The sequence below is a fragment of the Aythya fuligula genome, chromosome 5, assembly GCF_009819795.1.
Source record: "Aythya fuligula isolate bAytFul2 chromosome 5, bAytFul2.pri, whole genome shotgun sequence".
Classification (NCBI taxonomy): Eukaryota; Metazoa; Chordata; class Aves; order Anseriformes; family Anatidae; genus Aythya; species Aythya fuligula.
Genome location: NC_045563.1, coordinates 34208707 through 34234965, shown reverse-complemented (window position 1 = coordinate 34234965; position 26259 = coordinate 34208707). Strand labels below are relative to the sequence as shown.

Below are 26259 nucleotides of genomic sequence, written 5' to 3'. Positions count from 1 at the left end.
AACGTCAAATGCCAATGGAAAAGTATACTGCTCTTTAAAGACTGAGGAGGCCAATACCTCATGCATAATTTGTGTTCTGGTAGAAATGGGTTACAGCTATTCCCACACAAAGCAATTTATTACCTGGTGATACTGAATCTTACATTTCCTTTCACTAAATGGTGCTATGCTCCTCTCCCTTTTGTAGGAGTCTTAGGCAGGGAGACCAGGTACGTGCCTGAGCCATACTTCCATTTGGAGATTGTGTTTCTGTTATTGGTGAAGAAGATGTGACTGAGCATGGTTTCACAAGTTAGGCTTCATCCCTGAGCAGAAAAGCTGGGTGTAAGACTGCCTCACTTACTCTTCCATTCCTGTTCTTCAATCTCCCAGCACAAATTGTCTCAAACAGCAGTCTGTCAGTAAAGATGCTTGGAGAACTTCTTTTATGTTTGCTTTTGGTAGTTTAGCTTCTTGGTTACTGTTCATGAGTGTTGTATCAGAACAAATGCAGCTGCACCTCATCTGGAAGCGACGAGGCAAAGATTTCCTCATGAAAGCTGAACTTTCTTGGCTAAATTAATTTATCTGGAATGGCGTTTCAGTCTTTTAACGGGAATAAAACATCGTTTTGCATGTGCCATCGTGTTGCAGAGGAAAAATTTAGGACCTCCACTCACAAGAGCTATTTTGCTGTTCTCTTCTGGTTTCTTCAGGCTATACAGGTCACTTTTTGCCTGTACAGCCTCCCCCCTGTTAAGGTTATTACGAGAAAACAGAACAACCTCCATACCCTCAAGCCCCATTTCGGGTAGGACCCAACAGCACACGCTTACTGCAGCTCCCCTCAGTGCCCCGGGCGGGGGGCCGCCATGGCGGCGCCCGGCCGGGTTGGGGCGGGCCGGGACGGGCGGGCGGAGCTCCGGCACGGAAGCGGCGGCGGCGGAGGCTGCCGGGAAGGGCGGGGAGCTGCGAGCCGCCGGCCGTGGCGGCGGCGGAGCTTCCCCCGGGGCCGCCTCGGAGAAAGGGGAGCCCCGCACGACGCCCTCCAGCCCCCGGTCGGCGGGTGCTGCCGCAGCCGGGCCCAGCCGAGCCGCCGCCGCCGCCATGCACGACGCCTTCGAGCATGTGCCGATCCTGGAGAAGCTGCCGCTGCAGATCGACTGCCTGGCGGCCTGGGGTGAGCCTCCCCCGGCTTCCCGGCCCGAAACGCCGCCGGCTCTCCTTGGCTCTCCTTCCCTGGGGCCGCTGGGCTGCGGCGGTGGGGCGGCTGCCGCCGGCAGGCCCGGGGTGCGGGGAGCGCGGCCGCTTCTGCGCTGAAGAAAACCCGTAGTCTGTATTTCGCCTGATTTTTATTTCCTAAATGCATTGAAAGCTTGGTTTGGATCCAGTTTATGTGTGTTAGTGTTCTCTAAATGTAGGGATTGTGGTGTGGGGCCTGTCGGGTGAGGTGTTTGTTGGTCAGGTGATGGCAGCCACCGGTCTGCTCGCAGCGCTGAGGCTTCTCCAGGCGCTTGAGCGGTTTCCAGCAGACGTGCCACAGTGGGACAAAACTGGAGATAAAAACCCCCACACGTTGTGGAATCGTCAGCCTTTCATCTGTCTGAAAAACAGCACTGTAACGTTAATAAAGCTGCCGCGTTTGATCGTGAATTGTTTGGAGTTACGTAGAAGAGGAGATGTGAAGATCACTTATTTTTGTGTTGAGATTTTAATCTTTATCTCTTTGAAAGCGCTTATTTTGCCAAAGCAAAAAGGAACCAAAACCCACAGGCCCGTGACAGCATGGTTGCATAAAAAGGTTTAATTTTGGCTTTAAAACCCTTCCCTCAACTAATGGAAGGGAGGGCTTGCAGGAAACAAAACTTGATTAAAATACAAGTGTCTTTGGTAGTGAGGAGGTACTAGCTGTAGAAATAAATATTTGTATATACTTTTTTACTATATGATCTTAAGCAAGGAGGAAAATTTTCAGTCAGATTTTGAGACCTGGTAAAGATACTATACTTTTTGCATGCTGTAAATGCTGTAAATTCCAAGTCTGAAACTTTGCCAGGGTTTGTATGTAAATGGGTTCGGTTCTCTTTTATAAATCTTTACGTGATTGTTGATTGTCTAAGCAATTCAAATGCAATTTAAGCAAAGCCGCCACAGTTGCTTCAGGCATAGCTGACTATTTCAGAAAGTTCTTATAAAAAACTTCATTCTTAAAAGAGAAAAAAAAAAAAGACAGAAATCCTTGTTTGTCTTCCTGACAATTGTTATGTAGCAGTGTTCCACTCTGGGACTATGTTTGAAGAATAGATTATTTCCTCTCTTGATTGTACAAAAGATACGATTGCTTTTATCTTTACAGTCATATGAATAAGCAAGATGCGATGTCTTTGCTGCAGCCTCTGTTTTACTGTTTGATTTTTGTCCATCATTTCCTGAGAACGCAAGCTGCTATCTAGCACTTGCACTGGTGAGATGGTGGGAGACTTGTGTGTAGTCACCACATGAAGTCCTCTTTGACTTTTGAGCCACGTTTCCAGGTGCTCTGATAAACACTGCTTAGCCAAGAAAGTCTTTGCTGGTACTGATTAGACTCTTTTCTTCCTACTCTTTTTAGAGGAATGGCTCCTTGTTGGTACCAAACAAGGGCATCTTCTTCTTTACAGGATCAAGAAAGACATGGGTAAGTTCATTTTAAGTATGTCATGAAAAGTTTGTTATTTTATTTTTATTTCATGCACTTCAGATGTTGCTGTTATGCTACCACAAATATGTTCAATTGCTGATTTTTCCTACCTAGAGTTTAAAGAATATTTGTGTGGGATCTTTGATAGAAGTGTACATACCATTTATAAGGTGTTTGGGAAGGATAGCTGGTCAGCCTATTGCCTGCATTAAAGCATGCTTTATATAAGGTCTCCAGACCTTCTCTTTGCAGGAAGTTAGTGTAATTTCTGTGAATACAGTACTTGTGCATAAACATGCAGAAAAGCAGACAGTGTGCTAGTTGTCAGAAGTCTGATGCTTGTCATCTGTTAATAAAAGACTGGATTAGTAAACAAGTGAAAGAGCAGCTTTATTCAGTGGGCCCATCAGCATCATGGGATGGGAGAGAAGGAGCCCTCCTAACTATTTCTGTCATATATTTACTCTTCTTTCTCCCTCTTAGACAGTTACAAGTGTTCGTAGTCTATTCTGGAGATGCCACAAAGAGCACTATTCTATTTGAAACTTAATTAAAATTGATTTTCACTAGATGGATTTGTATTTTTGCAATATCTGCTATTATGTAGAAACTCGTGTTATTGAACACAGTAATGTAGTCTAGTGTGGGACAGCAGAGGAAGAAAACAAACATCTCTGTCCAAGTTCATCAGCTCTTGGAAAGACACTCATTTGTAGCTACTTGGATTCTTGAGACTGAATTCAGATTGTTTTTTTTCTGAAACTTGTAGGCCATCTATTCCAATCAGAACATGCTAGTCTTGAGTTGCTAGTGTCTTATCTCACATGGTAAATTTCTCCCCCTTTTTTGCATCAGTGCCAGGAGAGGTTTTGTCATCAGAAAGTGTCTGTAAGTCTTTATCCATAAAACTCCTTTTAAACCCTTGTGGTGTAATGTTTATTCCTTGTCTACTTTGCAGTGATGTGTTCCCTAGCAATTTAAGTTTCTGATACTTGATTGGTGTGGATACATTCTTTATGGGTATCTTTGTATCTATTGGTTTCAAAACAAATAACAAATTTTGTAATTTAAAATCCAGCAAGGCAAAGTCATAACTGTTGATGAGATTCTCAGACAAGCACAGGTAGCATAATTTTAATTTTCACCTGATTGTGTAGAAGACCTTCTGATGCATTTAGCCGTTAAGTTAAAGATAGCCCAGATATTTTGAAGCGTCATTCAAGTGGCCAAGTTTACTTTCACAATTCTTTATGATCTATTCAGTGTAAGATTTTATTCGGTCATAAATTTAAGGGGAACTTCAGTTTACATACTGTCTTAAATCTTTTTGGTAGGTTGCAATAGGTTTGAAGTGACGCTAGAGAAATCCAACAAGAACTTCTCAAAAAAGATTCAACAGGTAGGAAATACCATTTTCTTGGAAAAGTTTTCCAGTGTTTTCAGGCAAGAAATGAAATCTCAAATGTATGACTTGAATCTGTGCTAAGCTTAAAAAAAATCCTGAAAATGTAAATTCTTTTAGGGGCAGCACAGTCTGGTGTTTTTGCCCACTGTCTTCCCATAATAGCAATATGTTTGGTTTGTTTGTTAGAGCAGAAAATTTGGGATGTAGGGGTTTATTTCTGACTTTTATGGAAATGCTGTTGTTTGCAGTAAATCTTCATCTACTCTTGAGTGAGAATATTTATAAAATTTATGGTAATATACCAACAGACTGCAATACTTAATTTGACTCTTGGATGCAATGTGGCAATGTGAATATTACTCCTGTTACCTGGAATTCAGAACTGAAGTATCTGATCATCTACTACCAGTCTTACCGCTATTTGATTTTTATTTTTTTTTGGAAGAAGTTGGCTCATTGATTGTATTGATACTCAGGAAAGGATTTATATCGAAAAAGATTATGCAGCCTCTTGCTTGTGCATGTGTTCAGAGGTACACCTGGACTTGTAACGTACCGTGTACTACAATGTTTTTTATTAGCTTAGGTTACAAGCTCTATGTGCTACTTGAAAAATTGGGTGTAAGTGAAAGGGGTTGCAGTAATCTAGGAGGAAGGTTGTGCGCAGATAGCTGCCTTGCTGTTTTTATTATTTTGAGAGTACACAAGATGTATTTTCTTAATCTATAATCAGGTTTCTTTCAGAGGTTTGGTTTATGAAAGTAACCACTAATTAGAATTTTTTCTTTCAGATTCATGTTGTTTCTCAGTTTAAAATTCTGGTCAGTCTGTTAGGTAAGTAAAGAAAAGGTTGTAATATTTAGTGAGCTCTTGTTGGTGCAACATATGGCCAAATAATTGCATTCCTTCCACACATACATAGTAACTCCAGTTGTTGGAAAGTCATTGTCTGGTATTCAGGCTTTGTCACCTTGCAGAGGAAGCATTATGCAGCTTAGAATGAGAAGCAGCTTTGCTTGTTGCAAGCCAACTTGGAGAACAAAGTATTAACAACAAGTTTTGTGATTAAAAATGAAAAAAATAAAAACTAAATTGTGTGTGTGTATATATATATAAATTTATGTATATTGGCATATATATATACACAAAAATATGATAGGTGCTAAAACTTGTGTTGTCCAAACTTGTTTCTGTATAAAAATTACCTGAGATGTATTGTGCCAAATTCAGCTTATTTGCAGATAGTGATCTTTTACCCTCCCTTGGAAGATCTAAATTTGCTTGTCTTTGGCTTCTGTTTAGCCTTATGATCTTCCTGTCTTTTTTTGCCTATGTTGCTACTCCCTTCTTTATGGTCTCCAAGTCCCGGCACTTCCGACTCCAGCATGCGTAGATTTCTGCTGCCTGCGTCCTCGTGCGTACAAAAACTTGACCACAGCATCCTCCATTTGCAACTACTCACTTCCTACTAATTTCAGGAGCCAGTTCAAAATGGTCTTTGTTCATACAATCTTCCATCATGAACTTGGTCTTGTCTGGTCTGTTTGCTGTCTCCCACTCTCGCTTCCTCTGCTTGCTTAGCACCTGTTCTCAGTTCCTTTGTGTAATTTTAGCAGAATTGGTGTTAGTCTTCTCTTCTGCATGTACTGGCTTGTCTTTCTGTGCCTCAGCACTTTTCAGTTTTTGGGAAAATGTTCCTTTTCCTTTCTTGGAGCTCTTAATTTCTCTCACAAGTTCTTCTTTTTATGTAAACATAAACTGTGTAATTTGTTTGAATTAGCAATGAGCTCAATGCATGTTAAATATTGAAAAATAATTGGAATTTTGTTTAAAACAGAAAATAACATTTATGTCCACGACCTGTTGACATTTCAACAAATCACTACAGTTTCCAAGGCAAAAGGTGCATCTCTCTTCACTTGTGATCTTCAGGTAAGAGGAGGAACACAGTGGCACAGATGTCCTTACCACTTTGTTATAAGGGTACCTTTTTATGTTGCTGTATAGATTTCGTTCATTAATTTTGTGTAACTTACAAGCTCCTTGGTGCTTCTTAAAATAAGTACGTAACAGATGTTGAAGCTTTCCTTAAGGCAACGAATGGAGGCCCCATAATCTTTGTCCTCTGTTCTGTTACATATCTTCCTGTGTCTGTTGTGCTTGTAGCCTTGAACCTCCTAATAGAAAACTTGAAGGCATTTTTGTCCTGTGGTAACTTTGAAGGTGCCTTTTTTTCTGAAAGGTCCTCTTGTATATAAAAGCCATTCCCATCCCTTAAATTGTTGGTGAACTGGGTCACAGTGGTTCCCTACAGCAAGGATCTCTATCACTATATTGCATTTTTGTTTGTTAAGCTGCATTTGCCCCAAGACTCCCAGGGCAGTTATGGTAGATTCAGGCCACAAAATGGTTTGATGAGGTATATCTATTCTCTGTTAATACGTTATTGTTAATTGAGTGACTTATTCTTATCTAACTGACTTTCTCAGCCTACTTGTATTATTCAGAAATCTTGTTTATAATCAGAAGACAATGGGTTAGTGCTCTTCATCAGTACCTTTATCTCTTTGCACCATGGGAAGCTTAGTATTAAGTATTTTCTAGTAAGAACTTAGAGCTTCCTAGGTGTTAAAACTAGTGATGTCTTTTGAAGCACATTTAAATCTGGTCATTCCAAAATGCCCTACTGTTTGTGTGTATAGGCATGTAATTTTACTAGTGTTTCTTGTCAGGAATCTTCCATCAGGGTGGAATGTAAAAGATAGCTATTAATGTTTTTATCAGCATAACACATTCTTTGCATTGCTCCATTTCCTCCCCTTTCCTATACTGCACAGAGTTCAAGCTGTTTATCCTGGTCTTCAGGGCTGGGCTGATAGCTCTCGACGTATCTTCTGTTTGCACGTTTGTCTTCTGTGCTCTTTTTATTTTTTTGTTCTTGTATTTCCTTGGTGTCACAATTCCTGCTATCTAACCAAAGTTCATTCTTAGATACCCTGCTTGCCTTCTCTCTGTTTCCATGTTTAGGGAATCCCCTTCTGGTGAGGATGAACAAAGCCACTTGTCAGCTGACAGCCTTGCTGCAGGCTGAGGAGTCACTGGGGTTTGTTATCTTCTTTGCCTTCTAGTATTAATGAGTTTAGGTCTGTATTTTCATAGCATTCAGATACAGGGGAAGAGGTGCTGAGAATGTGTGTGGCAGTGAGGAAGAAGCTACAACTTTATTTTTGGAAGGACAGAGAGTTCCATGAACTACAGGTGAGTTGGACTGTTTCTGTAGTCTAGCATGCTTCAGCAAGGACTCTACTACTTTTTGTGGAATCCCTATTAGAGGCACTACTGACTTTTAGAGCATTGAGTCCTGTTGGTTTTGCAGTGATTTAACAAAACAGCAGTATGTAGAAGTACAAATACAGGATTTAAGTCACAGTTGATGGCATTAATGCAGTTCCGTGACTTGAGTCAAAGGTTGTGTTCTATAGTGTGCTTGTAAGTTAGTGAAATGCATTAGCAAGCAGCCTTTATAAATATATACCTGTCAATACCTCTGTGGAAGTGGGTCCTGAGTCGGAAGGTAGTTGCTGACAACAAGCGCAGAGAACTGCACTTCTGAATACCACAGTGATAAAGATGATTCGTTAAATATTTATGTTGCTTATTCAGCTATGCTGCTTTTCTAGCACTTACACAGCTGACTCGCAGCACACCTGTTAGTTGAGTACTGTTATTCCTTGACCAGCAGAAGTCAGGTGTATGTGTGCCGGGGAACACTATGTAACTGTCTGTTACACTCTGTCATTAGATTTTTCTCTTGTAACTACCATTTTGACTTGTTTTCCCCAGGGGGACTTCAGTGTACCTGATGTACCCAAGTCTATGGCCTGGTGTGAAAATTCTATCTGCGTGGGTTTTAAGAGGGACTACTATCTGATACGGGTAAGAGTGGGTTTTAGAATATGATATTTAAGGAGATTTGAATAGCAGTAGGCACTATGTAGGATGCTTCAGTGTTCAAGGATTTAGCTGGTAGATGATATGAAAAACAGTATTTGGTGTTCTTGTTTTATGCATTTTTGGAAACAGCAATCTAAATATGTCCTCTTTAAACTGAAGTTTTGTCAGGAAGTGATCTCTGCTTTGTCACTGTTGGATGTAGTGTTTGAAGCTCTTGCAGAAAAAAGACATCAGAAAAGATTTTTTTGGTTAGGCAGCTGTCTTTGTAAACTCTGCTTGCATTTTATCTAGTGTTTTAAGGAAGAACTTACATTTAAAATGACAGAAAGACAAATAATTTCTTATCTGGAACAAAGAGCAACTTAACTCTTTTTTTTTTTTTGATTCTCTTTCTGAATCGTGGCAGTTTCTCTTTGAAAATCTCTAAATTTTCTGTTGTTAATTTAGTGTTATGGTCTCCATTTACGCTTCATGTGATAGCTATAGTCCATTCATTTTATGCCTTTAGAATTGGCTTCTGCTTATATTACAGGAAAATGAGATGAGGATGAGGTGTACCATATATACAATCACAACTCTGTTTTTTAGTTGATAGGAAAACGATGTAGCAATTTTACAGTCATTTTAAGCTGATATTAATGATGGAAGCGGTGCCTTTCTGTATCCCTCTTGTAGATTTTGATTCCTGCTGTTTTAGTGGTACAAGTGTTTGTGCAGCTGCTCAAGGAACCGGAGTAGAGAATTGCTGTCCAAGTGTCTACTTCTGGTTGGATCTGCTACTTTTCCAGCCCATTACTGAATAGCTTCATTTCACCAAATATGCAATAAAAATACTTGTGCTTTTATGGAATTGTTTTCTGCTGGCTAGCTGGTGACTTTTATAGGAGTGCTTGACTTGTAATGCTGGAGTTGAGGGAGGAAGATTCTCCATTTTGGCAGCAGTGAGTTGTTAGATCAACTCATGAAACATCTCTTTGAATTTCTGGTTGTTTCTTTTGGTTTTGAGTGTGTGTGTGTGGGGGGGGTGGTTGAGTTCAGTTCCCTGAACAGTGTATGGCCTGAAGAATGAGAAGATAGGGCAGGGAAAAAGTCTGGAGAGTTTGCTTTACTTTTAGTTTGTTTCTTATGTGGCAGTGTTTACTCATGTTAGAAAACAAACAATGTTAAAGTTTGATTAAATCTTGCAGTTACACCAAGAGGTGTTTGGACCTCTTAGTGATGTTTAGTGATGCTAGACATTTTATCTGCCTTTATAATCTCTGTGCTTAGCTACTGCCGTGGTAATAGGGCTATGTCACCTCAGACACAAGAACAATAATTCTTTATTTCTAAATGATGTATAATTAAGAGAAATGTTAATATGCAGAAAATACTGTTGTTAGCATTTAAAATTGCAATTGTCCTGTTACTGTTTAATCTGGGTTCTGAATCTTTTTACTAGGTATGGATTTTTTTTTTTTTTTTTTTTTTTTACTTTCAGGTACTTGTTGTTCTGCATGTTGGAAATGGTTATTTTTAACAACATATTTTCTGTTTTCTTTATTATCTTAGGTGGATGGAAAAGGATCCATCAAAGAACTCTTTCCAACGGGGAAGCAGTTGGAACCACTGGTTGCCCCTGTGGCAGATGGAAAAGTTGCAGTTGGTCAAGATGATCTAACTGTTGTGCTCAATGAAGAAGGGGTCTGTACCCAGAAATGTGCCTTGAATTGGACAGATATTCCTATAGCCATGGGTGAGTATTAGCAGTAAAGTTTTTTGTCTCTTTCCTGCTCTGGAAGTGATAAAATTGTTGCATTCCTGGTGTTTAGAAACTAGCTGGGTTTGAAGTGTGACAACTGGTTTCTAAAGTATTGCAAATTGTACTTTCCAGCTGTGGAGGGTTCTATTTGTTTATTTTTGTTTCTTCCCCTTCTTTGCTTCTAGTCTGCTTGCCTGATTCCTTCTTGAAAAACAGGCATTATTGCCTATTCCTTCACAGGAACAAGATTTGGAATGGAAGGCGGTGTGTTAAAGCATTGTAGTTTTTGTGGGTACCTGAGTGCCACAGAAATTATGTATTTTGAAAGATGAACAAAAAGCCTTGTTAGCAAGTTGCTGTCAGCCTTGGGCATTGACTTCTGTTGTTAATAAGCAAAAAAGGCATGCATTTCAAGTAGAGGGAAAAAAAAAAAGGAAGCCTTGCTTTGCTTCAAGAGAGAACAATTAACTTATATTTTCACCTGTTTTGCCAATAGAGCACCAGCCTCCCTACATCATTGCTGTTCTGCCGAGGTATGTGGAGATCCGCACGTTTGAACCCCGACTGCTGGTACAGAGTATTGAGCTACAGAGACCACGCTTCATCACCTCTGGAGGGTATTAAGTAGAGCATGATTGCTTTTGTTGGGCTGTCTGTATGTGTGGTAGCATGATGAAAAACTGAGAGAGGAGCTCTTCTGACTCTCCTGGCTTGAGTAGCAGCATTGAAGCAGTCTGTTGTTGTTTGTGAACGGAAAGGTGGTTGCTGTACTTTAAGGAGCATATGGTAGAGTTGTGCATCTTTGTGAATATCTGATTACTGGAGATATTTCTGCTCCGTTCTGCTTTGCAATATTGCTTAAGTTGCCTTTGTGTCTGATTGATACATGCGTGTTTTAACCAGGATTGTTTGTATGAGTATTGCTCCTTTCTTGGTTCTGGAACTTAGTAAATGACCTTTTGACTTCTTTGCAGGACAAATATTATATATGTGGCAAGTAATCACTTTGTTTGGCGGCTCATCCCAGTGTCCATAGCCACACAGATCCAGCAACTTCTTCAGGATAAACAATTTGAGTTGGCTTTGCAGTTGGCAGTAAGTACTCAAAATTCTTTGGGTTCAAAGTGAAATGACTGGGAATTATTGTAATAGTTACTCCTGAAACAGTAATTTCTTAGAGATGCCAAAGCAGTATGTTTAGTTACATTGCTCTTGCAGTTGTAGGTTTTTCTGGTTTCCAAAAACTTCCTTAGAGCTACACTAAAATGAATTAACTGCATTTTGTATTGCTAACTGGAAAAAAAAAATTGAAAAGGCAAATGATGACATACTTGCTGTGATACAGCAAGTATTTAGATAACCAGAAGTAGCTTTCAAGCCTTTCAGGTTATCTCACTGACACAATGAATGTAGTACATGAAAATCAATATCAGAGGTGTTCACTTTGGAAGATTATCTTTCTCTGATTACGTCAGGCTTCTGGATTTCATAATCTCTCCAAAATATAATACTGCTGTTATTTCTCTAGAGCTTTTCTTATCATTTGTGATGCCCCAAAGTTTTTAATGTTTATCAATTTGTGTGTAGGAAATGAAAGATGATTCAGATAGTGAGAAGCGACAACAAATACACCACATCAAGAACCTCTTTGCCTTCAACCTCTTCTGTCAGAAGCGCTTTGATGAATCCATGCAAGTTTTTGCCAAACTTGGTACAGGTAAATGCTTGGGTTGGCCTTAAGATTACTTGAGTTAGGAGAGATGAAATGAAGCTCAAAAGTCATTGTGTGTTTGGGTTCCATTTTAAAACAATATTGTCTTGTGCAGACCAGTCTTCTTGTGAATGGAAAGTAGCCTACACAGCTGTTTTGCTTTTTATACTGGTTATAGTATTTAACTTAAAGAAACTGAAGTAAATTAATGTAAAACATGAATTTGCCCTTTGTGCAGGGTGTAGTTGGTAACATTTTCTGCAGTGTATATGGCATGTACAGACCCTTAAAGCTTAGGGTTTCAACAGCTGTCAAAAGTCATCTCGTATTTTGGAATGGAAAATGAGTAACTTCTGTAGATCTGCTACACCTTCTTCTCTGACCATGCTGAGGACCCTCAGCCCTGTTTCCTGTTTAATGGACTAAGCTACCAAAGCCAGGAAACTTTTCTGTCATTTTTTGGAAGTCAAAATGGTCTCTGATGGTATTCCTCTGGTTTGTACTAATTGGAAGACCACCTGAAGACTGGACTGTACCATAGAATAGTGCTTAAGACTGATATTCTTTGTTGACAGCACATCCCTTGTGCATTTAAATCTAAAACTTTTATGTTCCTTGGTGATGCTTAACATCATACTTAGTTTTCAAAACTACAGTGGAAAAGAAGGACTTAGAACTTGAAATACTTGGAGCATAAATTAGAGGACAGTAATTCTGAATTTGTTTAAGCTCCATGAAAATGGATGCTAATTAGTGCAGATGGTGCCATTCAGTTCATGTTTCAAAAGCCCAGTAAATCTTTTCTTAAAACATCGCTTGTTCTTAGAAATCCTGTCCTACTTTCAGAGCTGTTAGTGCTGGGATTCGGCAAGAAGAGCAGTAAAAGGATTATAATGGATTGTCTTCAGTGTGTGCCAAGAGTACAGGTTGAAACTTGTTCTGCTTGGACTTTAAAACAGTCTTTTTCTTGCTGCTTTTGCCTTATTAGCTTCTTTTTCATAATAAGCGAGTTGTGTTACCTGAAACCTCATGGACATGCAAGTTGACAACCACTCTGTTGAAAAGCTAACTGTACTCAAAGGCCAATTTACATTTAAGAGTTGGCAAAAATAGTATGTTATGTATGATTACTAATACTAGTTATTTTTTGCTTAGATCCCACTCATGTGATGGGTCTGTATCCTGACCTCCTGCCCACAGATTACAGGAAACAGCTACAGTATCCCAACCCCCTGCCAGGGCTCTCAGGGGCAGAGCTGGAGAAGGCACATTTAGCTCTGATAGACTACCTAACTCAAGTGAGTGCTATATCTGTTCTTAGAGCAGGATTATTCAGGTATAGTGTATTTGTTTGGGTAGCTTTATGCAGGAAGCAGTATGCCTACTCCAGCTCTGTCAGACTAGCCTTAATAGGCTGTCTTCATAGCTGGAAATTCTATGGCAGCAGCTCCTGAGAAAGTGGGGAAATTGGAAGATGTGAGGTATTACACAGATATGTGAGAGACATGTGACTTCTGTGAGGTCTGGGTAAAACTTACTCATGGACTAGATCCAAATGTGAATCTAGTATTTTATTTTCAGTAGCCTTTCAAAAAGGACTTGGGCTTTTCATCTTTTTTTTTTTTTTTTTTTTTATGACTGTTTTATGGAGGGCACTCTGTCCAGGAGATGGGTCAAAAGCATGAATTAAAAAGTGGAACAGGAGGTACTGGGTACAATAGCTTCCTGTCATTTTCTTGCAACTGGACTCTGACTTGTTCTGTTGCCATTCTTACAAGACAAAGGAAGCTTGTGTTTTAAGGAGCATATTTTTTACATATAGTAATTCAAATTGTAGGTTGTCCTCCAAATGTTTTAAGTGTCTACTGATTTCTCTAAAATGTCTCTGTTCAGATTAACTGTTTCCTTCTGATGATTTTCTTGAGACTTCACACATCTTACAAAAGTATAAATTTGCAAAACAAATGTACACACCTAAATGATGTGGGAAAAGTGTTGAATAGTTAGAAATAATAAAAATTCTTTAGGAACTGATTGATAAAATAAGTTACTAAATATAATTTATTTTTACTTGGTGGGATATATTTGTTGAGGTGGAATGGAGAAATTCATGGCCTTTCCATGTTAAAACTTCATTTTACGTCCTCCAGAAAAGAAGTCAACTGGTAAAGAAGCTAAATGATTCTGACCATCAGTCCAGTACTTCGCCCCTCATGGAAGGAACACCCACAATCAAATCCAAAAAGAAGCTGCTACAAATCATTGATACCACACTATTGAAGTGTTACCTCCATGTGAGTTTTTGCCTGGCTTAAAGGTCATCCCTATAAAATGTATTGGTATTTTAGAATGAAAAATTTGAGGAGGAGGATAAGGAGGTACTTTCAAAATTCTCACACAACCATTTCACTTTGGTCTAAAAATGATCTGGGAGTCTTTGCTAGTTCCCTCATTGGTCAGGAGGCAGTTTCATGAAACAAAGCAGCTGCATCTGTTTTGGGTGCCTGCCTCTGCCTTGTCAATGTGTTTTGAAGTTTTGAGAAATGCTTATTGTGTTGTCTTTACTATTAAATGCAGAAGGGTGTGATCTTTGTGAACAATGTTTTCCAAAGTAGGCTTCTATTCTAGAAAGGGAATATAGCTGTGATGTATTGTTTTTTCTTCAATTCCAACAAATTCTGAATGGAAATTTTTAAGGAGGATGAGGCTTGACCTAAAACATTAAGCTATTTAACTTATCTTATTTAACTAAAATGTTAAGCTATTTAACACTTTAGTTAAATAAATGTGCTTCTTGTGCTATTTCTATGTTTTAACTCACTTTGTGTGCTATGAGTTTAGGAGGAGCATGTTAGAAGTATGATTGAATGCTCCCTTTTTGCTTGCAGACAAATGTAGCACTTGTGGCACCCTTGCTACGTCTGGAGAACAATCACTGCCATATTGAGGAGAGTGAGCATGTACTAAAGAAGGCACATAAATACAGTGAGCTGATAATACTGTATGAGAAGAAAGGTTTGCATGAGAAAGGTAGGTATGATGTTGGGCTGGGGAGAAGAGAGAAGGGGTAGGAGGAAGTACTCCCTAGTCTTTATTACCTGAAGATAATTTTCCTCAAGAGGACTTGTTTCTGGGTCTCTCTTGTGATGAAATCTATCTTAGATCCCATTACCTGTATGACCTGCATGTTTACAATGAAGCCTTTTTGTTCTCAGGTAGCCTAATGTGAAATGTATCTTGTTTTGTGATTCAATTTGGAATGATACTCATCGTTGCAAAGGAATTAATCTTTTTGTTTATCTGAAAGCATTACAGGTACTGGTGGATCAGTCAAAGAAAGCCAACTCACCTTTGAAGGGTCATGAGAGGACAGTGCAATATCTGCAGCATTTGGGTAAATGATGGAGACCATTTTTTCTGTGAAAATGTTAACTATTCATGGGCTTTGGTTATTTTACTGTTCAGCAACTTTATAGCTACTATCAAGCTAAAGGACACCCCTGTCATCTAGTCTGTTTTCTTACATAATGCAAACTTTAAGTATTAAGTTCAGGTGTGTCCTGTTCAAACCTGAGTGTCTTAATAGAACACATTCCTTATTTCTGATTAAAAAATAATAATAATAATAAAAAAATCATAGGTAGAGAATATGACATAGTATTTTGTCTTTTATTCCAGTGTTGATTTGCCATCACTAAGTCTGACTTCTAGATTAGGTTTTTCATCTGAAAATCTAATTGCTAGCTGCTGTTCTGTTTTTTTTCCACCGCTTAGATGAAGAATCCTGTATGAAGTTTTTGTTTTCTGTGCATAGAGAAATCTAGGTTATGGTCTAACAGTTCAAGTTGCTGTTCACAGCGTCATAGTAACAATTTGCTTGGTTGACTATTCATTGTGAACTTCCAAGGCCTTTTTTGGTTTTGCTGCTGATGAGAATAGTCCCCTCTCATCCAATGATACTATTTATTTCTAATGTATCACAGTACTAGTAAAGCAGACAGAACCATCCAGAGTGGTTTATGAGGGATTTATCTCCTAGTCTTAAATTATTGACAAAATTTGATATTACTTATTACTTAGTATTACTTTCAAGAACTCTTGCTGGCTCTTGTTAGCAACATGTTTTTTCAATGGTAAACATTATTTACCTTGACATTGAGACCTTTCCCATTTATGCCATGTCTCTTACATTACACTTCTTATTCACTGGTGCAGTTTGCTAATGGCACTCATCTCTCAGTCAATGAGGTGCATATGTGACATTCAGATTATAGCCTTACAAAACACACTTCTGTGTTTTTTTTTAAAGGATTGTCATTTTGATAAATTCATCTTGATGAACCTATGTCAGCTGTTCATTTACTACTTATTATGAAAGTATTTGACCCTCTGCTACAGAAGACATTAGACTGAAAGTCTGAAGGAAATTACACAAAAGTATAGTGTTTTTCTACCCTAATAAAAACAAATGGCTGATGTTCGTAAGGGAAAATATTTGTGAAGAGATTCAGACAACAGAGCTAGGTTTTGGTCTGACTTGTATAAATTCTGTGGTGCTTAGAATTTGACAGTGTCATTACTTGTTTGTGTTTGAACTCATGTTTGCGAAGTAATGAAATTGTCTTTAACCTGAAATGTGATTTCCTTGATGATAGAGGAGAAAACAAAAAAGGATTTTTTTGTAAATGAAGATTTGCTAGCTCTGAAAGCATCTGCTTGTGTTGTGAGTAGGTACATCTTCAGAAATTTAACACTGAGCACTGCTAATTCTTGTGTTCCAGGCACAGAGAACTTGCACTTAGTATTTTCTTACTCTGTCTGGGTGTTAAGAGATTTTCCTGAAGATGGACTGAAGGTAAGTTTGGCTTTAACAACTACCTTGTCATTGAGATTCCTAGTACAGTACATGATTTAAGAATCCATGTGTTAACATTAAATCCAGCATAGTGTATAAATGGTATTGTCTGTGTTCAGTATTGTAGTAAGCTTATCTACAGATAGAGCAGGACAGCTGTTCAGTTTTTCTTCTGTTTCTTCCATTCTTCGAATACCTTACCTTGTAATAAGCATAATATCCCTTACATTTGATACAACATTTAATGTTTTTGATATCACGCTTTTTGTAAAAGAGCCTAAATTAATATTTAAATGTTAAATATTAATTTGCCTTTCTAACTTTTCTTTGACTTCCTGTATTTAGGAGGTGCTGGGCACTGTAAAAGATAAGTGTTAGCTAGGGCAGAAATGGGGATGTTTGTTAACCCTTTCAGATGTGACACGGCTTCTAGGTGCCTAAATAAGCTGCTCAGGTTTTTTTTTTTTTGTGTACCAAGGGCTTCAGTGCCTCAGAGAAAATACACTAACATTTAAGAAGTGTGTGTGTGTGTGTGTATATATATATATATATATAATATATATTTTCTTTGAATATATTTTTATTTTACAGATATTTACAGAAGACCTCCCTGAAGTGGAAGCTTTGCCACGAGATAAAGTGCTCAGTTTCTTGATAGAAAACTTCAAAAGTTTGGCTATTCCTTATCTGGTAAGAACTCAGTGTACTATGTTCAGTGTGTGTTCCATGTAAGTCTTCAGTTCTCAAGGTGTTGGAGGATGATGCTGTCTTGGAGAATTGTAGCTTTGCCGTAAGTTGTACAGAGAAAAATAATTAACAGCAAGTAGAATATGACTTAAAATATGAAATCTTGAAGTCGAGCTTGGTAAAGGCAATCTTGGAATTGTTGCTTGCTTTTGATAAATTACTTTCCAGAGTAAGTATCTTTAACTGAACCTAAATGTGTATTTACAGGAACACATCATTCATGTGTGGGAAGAAATTGGTGCAGACTTTCACAATTGTCTGATTCAGCTGTACTGTGAGAAAGTGCAGGGCTTAATGAAAGAATATCTCCATTCTTTACCTGCAGGTATGTTTAGTATTTTCTGGTGGAAAAAACAGGGGATGGGACAGTGCAGGGAAGCCTCCATAGTGTATTGCTCTAAGCCTGCACTATTAATACCCATACGCTAGGGAAGATATGGTAAACACTGTGAAGGAACTGGAACAATGGAAGTTATGGGTTTACAAGGGAGTCTGGTTTCTTGCCTCCCTAGGCAAAAGAATTTAGTTACAGTTAGTAACTAAATTCTTTAGTTAAAGAATTTAGTTACACTTTGTTCATGGTTAAGTGAAATGTCAGCTACTGCTTGCTTTATTCTGCATGGTAATGGCAGGGGGAGGGTGTTGAATAATAATGTATCATCTAATCAGCCACTGGTTAACATGTTTTAGGGAGCTGAAGTCATTTCTCAGGTGTACTTGATTCTTATTCCATATAGCTGGTTCATCAGAATGTAGGTCCATGTAATTTTTTTTCTATCTTCTGTTGTGTATTAGCATAGTGAAATAGTTGTAATACATCAGCTGATATTTCTTTATCTCATACAGATAAAACTCCAGTGCCTGCTGGGGAGGAAGGAGGAGACTTAGGGGATTACCGGAAAAAACTTCTTCTTTTTTTGGAGAAGTCTAGCTGTTACGAACCCAGTCGACTAATTAGTGACTTTCCCTTTGATGGTGAGTTCAGTTTCCATAGACTAACTAAATCGCTTTTCTTGTATTTTACAGCAAAACCTCCTAAGTTATTATAGAATCATTGTAACTGGAAACAGAAGATGGCTAGGTCTGTTGTAAATCACTGGTGTGTATACTTGCTGTGGTTTTGCTGGCAGAATTGTGTTTCTGGTCTCTGCAGGTTTCCTTTAAGTGACATCCTAAGACCTTGTGGCATCTCCTATCGCTTACATATTTAGCCTGAATTTTAGGTGAGCTTGAGTAGCTCAACAGATCTGAAGTTCATTGTATCCTAAGATTACTGAAGAATTCATAAAATGTTACTGTTCCTAGTATATAGTATACTTAGTGTAACTTCAGTCTATGCTTAGACTATACCTTATGCTTCCTTCTGTTAATGTGGTCGGTAATGGAAGTACTGGACCTTTTGCTCTCATTTTTCTATGTAGCTATTGACTAGACTTCCATGCTATCTCACTAGGTCTTCTAGAAGAACGTGCTCTGCTCTTGGGTCGTATGGGGAAGCACGAGCAAGCTCTGTTTATTTATGTTCATATTTTGAAGGACACCAACATGGCCGAAAAGTAAGGATATCCTTCCCCCCCCCCCCCCCAAACTAAATGGGTTAGTTTGCTCACTGTGCTGCATATAGGTTGTATAGCAAAATGTTGCTGTATGTGGAGTGTGAATGTTGTAAGCCTTCAGGATCTTCTGTGTTTCCATGTTTTCCTGAGTTTCATGCTCTTTAGGTATCTGTTGATTACAAATAATGACATCATCCCCTTGAGGATTGCCTTCCTGTCATTGTACTTTAGTCTAGAGCAATATGACTGTCATTAATGAGTTGTTTGTTTCCGCCTTGTCAGATGCATCTTTCCACTGGTCTTTAGTTTGTGAACTTGCGTATGTCGCTTTGCTTCCCTTCTCTTGTGATTGAGATTGATTATCCCAGATGCAAAGTTAAGTACCTTCAGTTTCACACAGCCCTCCAGTAAAGGTGCATCTTTTTTGCTGGATCCATTGTGTCAGGGAACCTTATAAGTGAATCTGAAGTATTTAACTGAAAATAAAACTAACCAGCACTGACAGATGTGTTTGAAAAGTGGGGACTGTTCACCATAGCTTCTTTTGAAGTTAGTTTCATGAAAAGGCTGTTACAGGACATTCAGCTGTGACATGTAGTGGTACACTAATAGACACCTTTTCCTTGTGATTCAGATGCAATCACACTGTCCCTTTTTTTAATGCAATTAAATTTAGTTTCTGTATGAAATCCTTCTAAGTTGATTGGAAGTGTGAAACTTGCACAAAACCTCTCTTTTCTCAGCATTGTCACACAAAGCACACAGTGTTACGTGACCTGGTCCAATTGATCAGAACTGAAAGTATGGTTACCTCATGTGTATGTATAGCCTCAGCATTCAAGCATTTAAATATTAACTTCTCTGGAATGATCCTTTGGGTTCCGAAGCTGTCCCTACATTTTACGTAATTCTTCTCTATTCTAGCTACTGCCATAAACATTACGACAGAAACAAAGATGGCAACAAAGATGTAAGTAGCTTTATCTTCACAGTATTCCCTTTTCTGTGTTAGACTGTTCATGCCATGTTAGGGAATTTAAAGTTTTTGCTCTGTATAGACTTCAGAGTTTTTTAGGTGGATAGGAAACTATGTATAAGCTTTTGGAAGTTAGGATTTACTAGCTTTCACTGATTTTTATTTTCTGTTGTAAGTGTTACCATATCATTTGAATTGAGCATATATTCTGTAGAAAATTGCTTCTGGAATTCAGACGAAAACCTACTGTGTTCCTATTCCAGTTACATTTACACACAAGTTAAAAATCAATGACATTGCTTTCTAAAGATGTGTGTGTTATGAGGAAGGTGTGTTTAAAAAAAAAATACTGCTTTCATAGAAAAACTTGAGCATAGAATGTAAGTCTTAAAAGGCTTTGAACATCTTTGGTACTTTTTTTTTTTTGTAGTTTTAAGATGAAAGCTGTTTAAATGACCATTTTAGAGTTTTGAATGGAGTAGGTACAGCTTCATGAGTACTGTCTCTGGGTTCTACTAGTATTTCGGTTGTGGATGAGTGCAATGGTTTCACAAGCTTTCCTTTTGTGTGAAACAGGTCTATCTATCACTTCTCCGGATGTATCTCTCCCCACCTAGTGTTCATTGCCTAGGGCCAATCAAGATGGAAGTGCTGGAGCCTCAAGCCAATCTGCAGGCTGCTCTGCAGGTGTTGGAGCTGCATCACAGCAAACTGGATACCACCAAGGTAACAAAGACTCAGTGTCTGTACTGTTGTTAGAAGATACTGGAGTAGACATGTGAACAGACTAATGCTGTCAAAGCTAAGCGTGTCAACTTCTATTTTGTTCTCTACTCCTTTAAAATTTATCCTAATTAAGGTTATTTTGCTTTAGGCAATAAACCTTCTACCAGCAAATACACAGATTAGTGAGATTCGAATCTTCCTAGAGAAAGTCCTTGAAGAAAATGCCCAAAAGAAGAGATTCAATCAAGTACTCAAGAATCTTCTCCATGCTGAATTTCTGAGGGTAAGTACCTACCATCCGTCATATATTGGAATGGTGTTTAAAACTGATGCTCAGTATTAAACCAACTATTCCTTAAACGGGGTGTGTGTCCTCTAGATGGTGCTGTAGTTCACTTGAAATTAGTAGATGTGTACAAGATAGAATTAAAGTACCTTTTTTTTTTTTTTTTTTTTTTGTCAAGTGCATTCATTTTAGTTTGGATGGGGCTTGTGCCTTTGTGAGTCCCTGGACTCACTGTGCTCTGATGTGCTTTGTAGGATGATCTCAGAGCACGGACTGGATTTCTTTCAAATAAACTGAACCAGATGGTGCACTTAAAGTTGCCTGAACATCCCTTGAATGGTTCGAATGCTTTAATCTGCAGATCAGACTATGTCAAAGCAAAATCCTGGAATATGTATAATGTGGATTTGGGTCTCTCTCTACAGAACTGCTTCTTCTGTAGCATACAACTTGCTAATAAAGATATAGCCACTGAAAATCAAATGTTTTGGCAGTTTTCAGTTTCACCAGGCTAGAAAGGAACTGTAGCATGGCATTGCTTTTTGATAAAGTTTTTACTTGTCCTATAGGTCCAGGAGGAGCGAATTTTGCATCAGCAAGTGAAGTGCATAATTACAGAGGAGAAGGTGTGCACTGTATGTAAAAAGAAGATAGGCAACAGGTAAGAGAGCACGTGCCTTAAAGTTTGGAAAACAGGTTTGAATATGAATCTGTTTACTTAAAGTAAGAAGGTTGCAAAACTCAATGTGCATACATATAGAGAGAACAGCACTATGAGGGAGAAATTTGAGGAATGTTCAAATTAAAAAATTATATCACTCAATGGCTGGGAAAACATCAAAGTTCAGTCAGTGAAGTTTATTGCGAGAGTTTTAATCCTGATTTCAATAAAGCAGAATAAAATGCCTTGAGAAATTCTTAAAACATTTTACTTTGCAATTCTAGAAGGCAAAAAGTCACTTCCCATACTGAATTTGGAATGTTCTGTAAGAACACTGCCTACTACCTGCTTTTTACCTAGAATTAAGGAGGATGATGTAAAGAATCTCAAATGAAGATGTATGTGGAATCACTCTTTATATAGCTTTGTGGTTCCCTAGCTGATTACTACTTGTAGTCTAATAATAATGTTATGTAAAAGTAGAACTAATTCACTTAATACCTGTATGCCAATAACTATTCTTCTGCTATATGCTATTCAATAATTATGGGTTGGTATAGAAGATAAATTCTAGTTGTGTTTTTTCTCTTTTTTGTTTGAAACTCCATTGGAATGCCACATGATCGGTTTATTCATTCTTGTTGATTTGAACCATTCTGGTATATCAGTAGCATTCACAATGATAGGGAATGATCCATTTACAAAACATATTAACGAATATAGGTCTGAATATACTTACTGTTGTGCATATTCAGGTTTGTCACTAGTGTGTAGCTTGTAGTATCAGAATTTAAATTTGCATATGCAGTATTGGTTTGTTTGTCTAGAATTTTTCTAATGCAGTAAATTTCAGTAAGGCTTTGAAGGGCATGTTTGGGAAAACTGTTCATATTTACTGTTGATTTTTTGTGTTCTGTTTTTTTATTTTTACAGTGCATTTGCCCGATACCCTAATGCAATAGTTGTGCATTATTTCTGCTCCAAAGAAGTCAACACATTGGACACCTGACCTTGTCACGTTCCATAATACCAACACTCATGCAATTCCGAAGTGACGGCTTAAGAAGTTGATACTTCTGAGATTTATGAGGCTTGTTTCTAGGTTCTCTTACACTGAGTAGAAGTAATTTATATCTGTGGACTGACTGTACCTATCTGGCTGTATTGATTTACTAGAAATTGACTTTAACCATGTCATTATAGTGCTGGCAACTACATTGGACCTCTCAGATGAAGAATAGAAACTGATCAGCAGTGAGCTTTGTAATGCACTCCAACCTTGTGAGTTAACAGACAGTTGTAGGGTGTTCACAAGTCAAGCTTTTTTTATTATAAAGCTTACCTCCTTGGAGTAACAACATTGTGATTTGGTCTTATATGTAAATAGTTCTTCAAAAAAATAAAATTCCTTTGAAGTCTTTGCAGCTGTATCAGCATTGCATGGAGATCACCAGGTGTTCAGCATAGAGAAGGTTTCTGTGCCTATTTCTTGACCTAGACAATTTTATTTTTCATCCCAGTAATGGGAATACTTAAATGCTGGCCAAAGGAATGTTTTTATTGATGTTCAGTGTTATCACCTGATCTTCTGATAAACAGAATTTCCACAACAGGTTGTCAGGCAAATAGGAGATACCACTGGTGAGCTGCTTTTTTTTTTTTTTTTTTTTTTTTTTAAACAAACAGCAAACAAACAAACACAAACTTTAGTTTGAGAGCTGTAAATTTAATTAACTTCTGTGCTGTTTGCACTGTACTGCATGGTCACTCTTAGCATCTCTGGAAGCTCAGCAACTGTTCTAAGTTCACATCTGCACTCATACCAAAAAGCGAAGAACACCCTGTAAAGCAACTTTTCAAGGGATTGAACTACAGTCATTGCTTGAGCTTCTAGACTACACTTGTGATGTGTGTATATAAAGTTCTTCAGTCCCTGGTTCACTTGCCAGCACTGAAGTAAAATTTAGACTCATCTCTCTGTTTTAACATCTCTCTGTTTTAAATGCTTTAGAAAAACTGTGGTCTGCGCAGGCTGGTACTGTTCTTAAGTTACACTTGGGCCAGAGGTCTACAAAACTGGATTGTACCATACTCCTTGTAGGCTGTAATATTCTTGTCTAACTTCTTTTTCTGATATCTTTAATCTCTAGCAAGTTGGTAGTAGGGATATTAAAATGTTTCATGCAGAAATAATCTGAGCATCATTAATGAAAAGGCAGCAGTAGCAAATAACCCAACTGAGTGGATCTTTGACTCTAAACATTCTGGTCTAGCAATACTTATAAATATGTAATGATTAAATAATATGGTGCATGACATATAACTGTCAGATACCACCTCTTAATGATCAAGTAATAAAGCCTGTCTGCCTAAGGTGTAACTGGATCTCAGCTAACTTCATAAGTTTAGGTAACCCATTGTTACGTGGGTGTGTTTTTAGGAACAGATCTGCTGTAGGCTGGCAAGAGTCCTAATTCACTTTCATTTATCACTGTTAATAATTTCCCTTGATAACTGTTCTTCTCTTTTTCCACGTTTGTATTTATTGTTTATATGCTGTGCATTCCTTTGGATTTCTTGGTCCAGTGTTTTGCTACTTTTGTATTTGGATATCTTGAGCAGTATTGCTGCTGATGTCTTTCTGTAGAAGCTGAGAAGAGGGGATGGGTGGTGTTGGTGTTTTTAACCTTGTATTTCTTCTATTTGAAGAAGAGAGCCTAAAAATACTTATATTCAATTTGCACATTCTGTATAGATCTTTATATACTAGTTCAGGTACAGAGGGAGGATGTTTCGGGAGAGTTGTGTTTACAGATCATTGAGAATGACAGAAGGGTATTTATCAAGGCCCTGTATTCTTTGTATACAGATATAACAATATTGCTCTGATTTTTACCCATCTTAGGTTTAGTGCTGTTAGTATGATTTTTATTTACGTTAATTATCTGCTACCAGGAGAGCTGTATTCACAAATGAGGAACTTCATTGTGCTCTTACTTTCACGGTTAAGGTTGTGCCTCTGTTCACCTTTCTTGCATACCTTTTACAGAGATGTGGTTTGTGCTGTAATATTTTTGTTGGTTCTTGCAATGTGGTTTGGATTTACTTAACCATACAGCAGGTTTGTCTAAAGCAATAGGTTGTAATAAATGTTGTGAACCAGTGTGTTTCAGTCATTGTGAGGTTAAGCTTTCTGGGCTGCTCTAGATTATTTTTTATATGTAAGTCCTCACTTTCTCCTGGAAGTCAGGCTTGACGGAGGCGCTCCAGTATCACTCCTGCTTTAATAACGTGTAATCCAAATGAGACCATGTCATATGACAGCTGTTACCACTTCTCAACTTTGGTTTTTAGATCTACAAGTTTATAATATGCTTGTGAATGTTCTCAAATCCTATTAAAAACACTTCTGTATTCTTTGAATAATGTTTTTGAAAGTCTTATACTATTAAATACATACTTATTAGAGAATACTAAAATTATTGACATGTTTTTTTTGAGCGGTATAACGCTGTTTGAGGGTGAAGGTGATTGATCTATGTGTGACCAAATCAGGAAATGTTTAGGTTCTCAGATTTGCAGTTGCTTGAAGTGTAGGTCAAAGACTAACCTAGTGTTAGAATATAGATCTTCATTTTTCCCATCCTATAGGAAGGAGATATACAGGCTCTGAGGAAGAGTCTTTGTGACAGACAATTGAACATATGGGTATGCTGTTACTTCTGTAGAAACCAACCTGTGGGGAACAAAAAAACAAATAAAAATTGATACTGTCCTTTGGAATCTTCATCTCTTCTGACTTTTCAGCTCTCCTTTCAGTGCTGTTAATGGAAGCAAAAGGGGTTGCTTGCATTATTCATGCACATTTTAAGTACTATATAGTATGGTTAGCAAAGGTTTGAATTGTTCATAATTGCTGACAGAAAAATAACTGAATGAAATATAGACAGACATCTACTTTACCGCTGTGGGGATACTAATCCTAGCAGGAATAAAGTTAGCAGGTATGAGGCCGTCTTTCTCATGTCATGTTTTGATGCCATTTTCTTTGCTTGTTTTCTTATTTGGATAGGAAATGACAGAAGCAAGCAACTCTTCTTCTGATATTAAGTTGTCTGTCAACAGTATATCTAGATAGATAAAACTGTACACAAACATTGTGCATGATATGTGACTCTGAAACTGTTCTTATGTATATGTTTTAAAGAGCTTTCAGTTCTTGAGAGAGAAATTCAAGAGAAATTGTATAAACATACAGTCCCTGTACTGAGATTTCATTGGAAGAGGGCAGAGAACTTCAGGAAAAGGCAGGTAAGACTGGTTTAAATGCATCAGGCAGTCACCAGATAAAACAGAGGTTTTGAGTACTGCTTGTAATATTCTGTTTAGAATGTGTGATTTCTCCATATTAGTTTACTATGTGAGGCAGCCTCAGTTTTCCTGTAATTTGCATTCATGAGCTATACTAGTTAAATCATGCTTATGGTTCTGTAATTTTTCTATTATAACTGAATAGGGTTCTCCTTCACTTTAAGTGCAATGATATGGAGAAATGCAAAGAAATTGCTTTTTCATCTGTGTTTACCATACCATTTAATGCAACTGCTGGCTGTTTTGCAATGGTACTGTACTCACTTTCTGCCTGTGCGTTGACTGTAAGTCTGTGAATTCGCTGACTAGTACTGACTTGTTTGTGCTATGAATACCAGCACCAATGCTTTATTAATTTTCTTAAATTCTAAGCTAGTGAATGACAGTAATGACAGGAAATGATTAATTAATGAGACCTTACTGAGAATGTGTCACGTTATCACATTTGTCTGTGCTGGTGACATGCCACATTACTGGCTACCACTTTCTAACTGTTGAAACAGTTGTTTGATGCTTCAGTTCATACTCTTCGGTAAAAACCTGCAGGTGAGACAGATATCAGCAGCTGTTAACAAGCATCACTTCAAGCAAACAATTTCCTTTGCTACCGA

General features: G+C 38.0%; 1 protein-coding gene across 2 annotated transcripts; it reads left to right on the top strand.

Annotated features, from left to right (window-relative positions):
- Positions 1-946: 946 nt before the first annotated feature.
- Positions 947-22922, top strand: VPS39 (VPS39 subunit of HOPS complex). Of its 2 annotated transcripts, XM_032188765.1 has the most exons (26): positions 947-1159; positions 2591-2656; positions 3515-3547; positions 3994-4058; positions 4856-4898; positions 5902-5996; positions 7224-7322; positions 7908-8000; positions 9570-9753; positions 10256-10376; positions 10734-10854; positions 11347-11476; positions 12626-12768; positions 13621-13764; positions 14359-14500; positions 14778-14864; positions 16252-16325; positions 16917-17015; positions 17280-17397; positions 17919-18047; positions 18526-18628; positions 19553-19598; positions 20181-20330; positions 20479-20613; positions 21186-21277; positions 22211-22922. In XM_032188765.1, the coding sequence occupies exons 1-26, from the start codon at positions 1087-1089 to the stop codon at positions 22284-22286; spliced, it is 2661 nt and encodes an 886-aa protein (XP_032044656.1). In that variant the 5' UTR covers positions 947-1086; the 3' UTR covers positions 22287-22922. The 2 variants fall into 2 exon arrangements, with proteins under 2 accessions (XP_032044656.1, XP_032044657.1); XM_032188766.1 differs by lacking the exon at positions 3515-3547.
- Positions 22923-26259: the final 3337 nt, after the last annotated feature.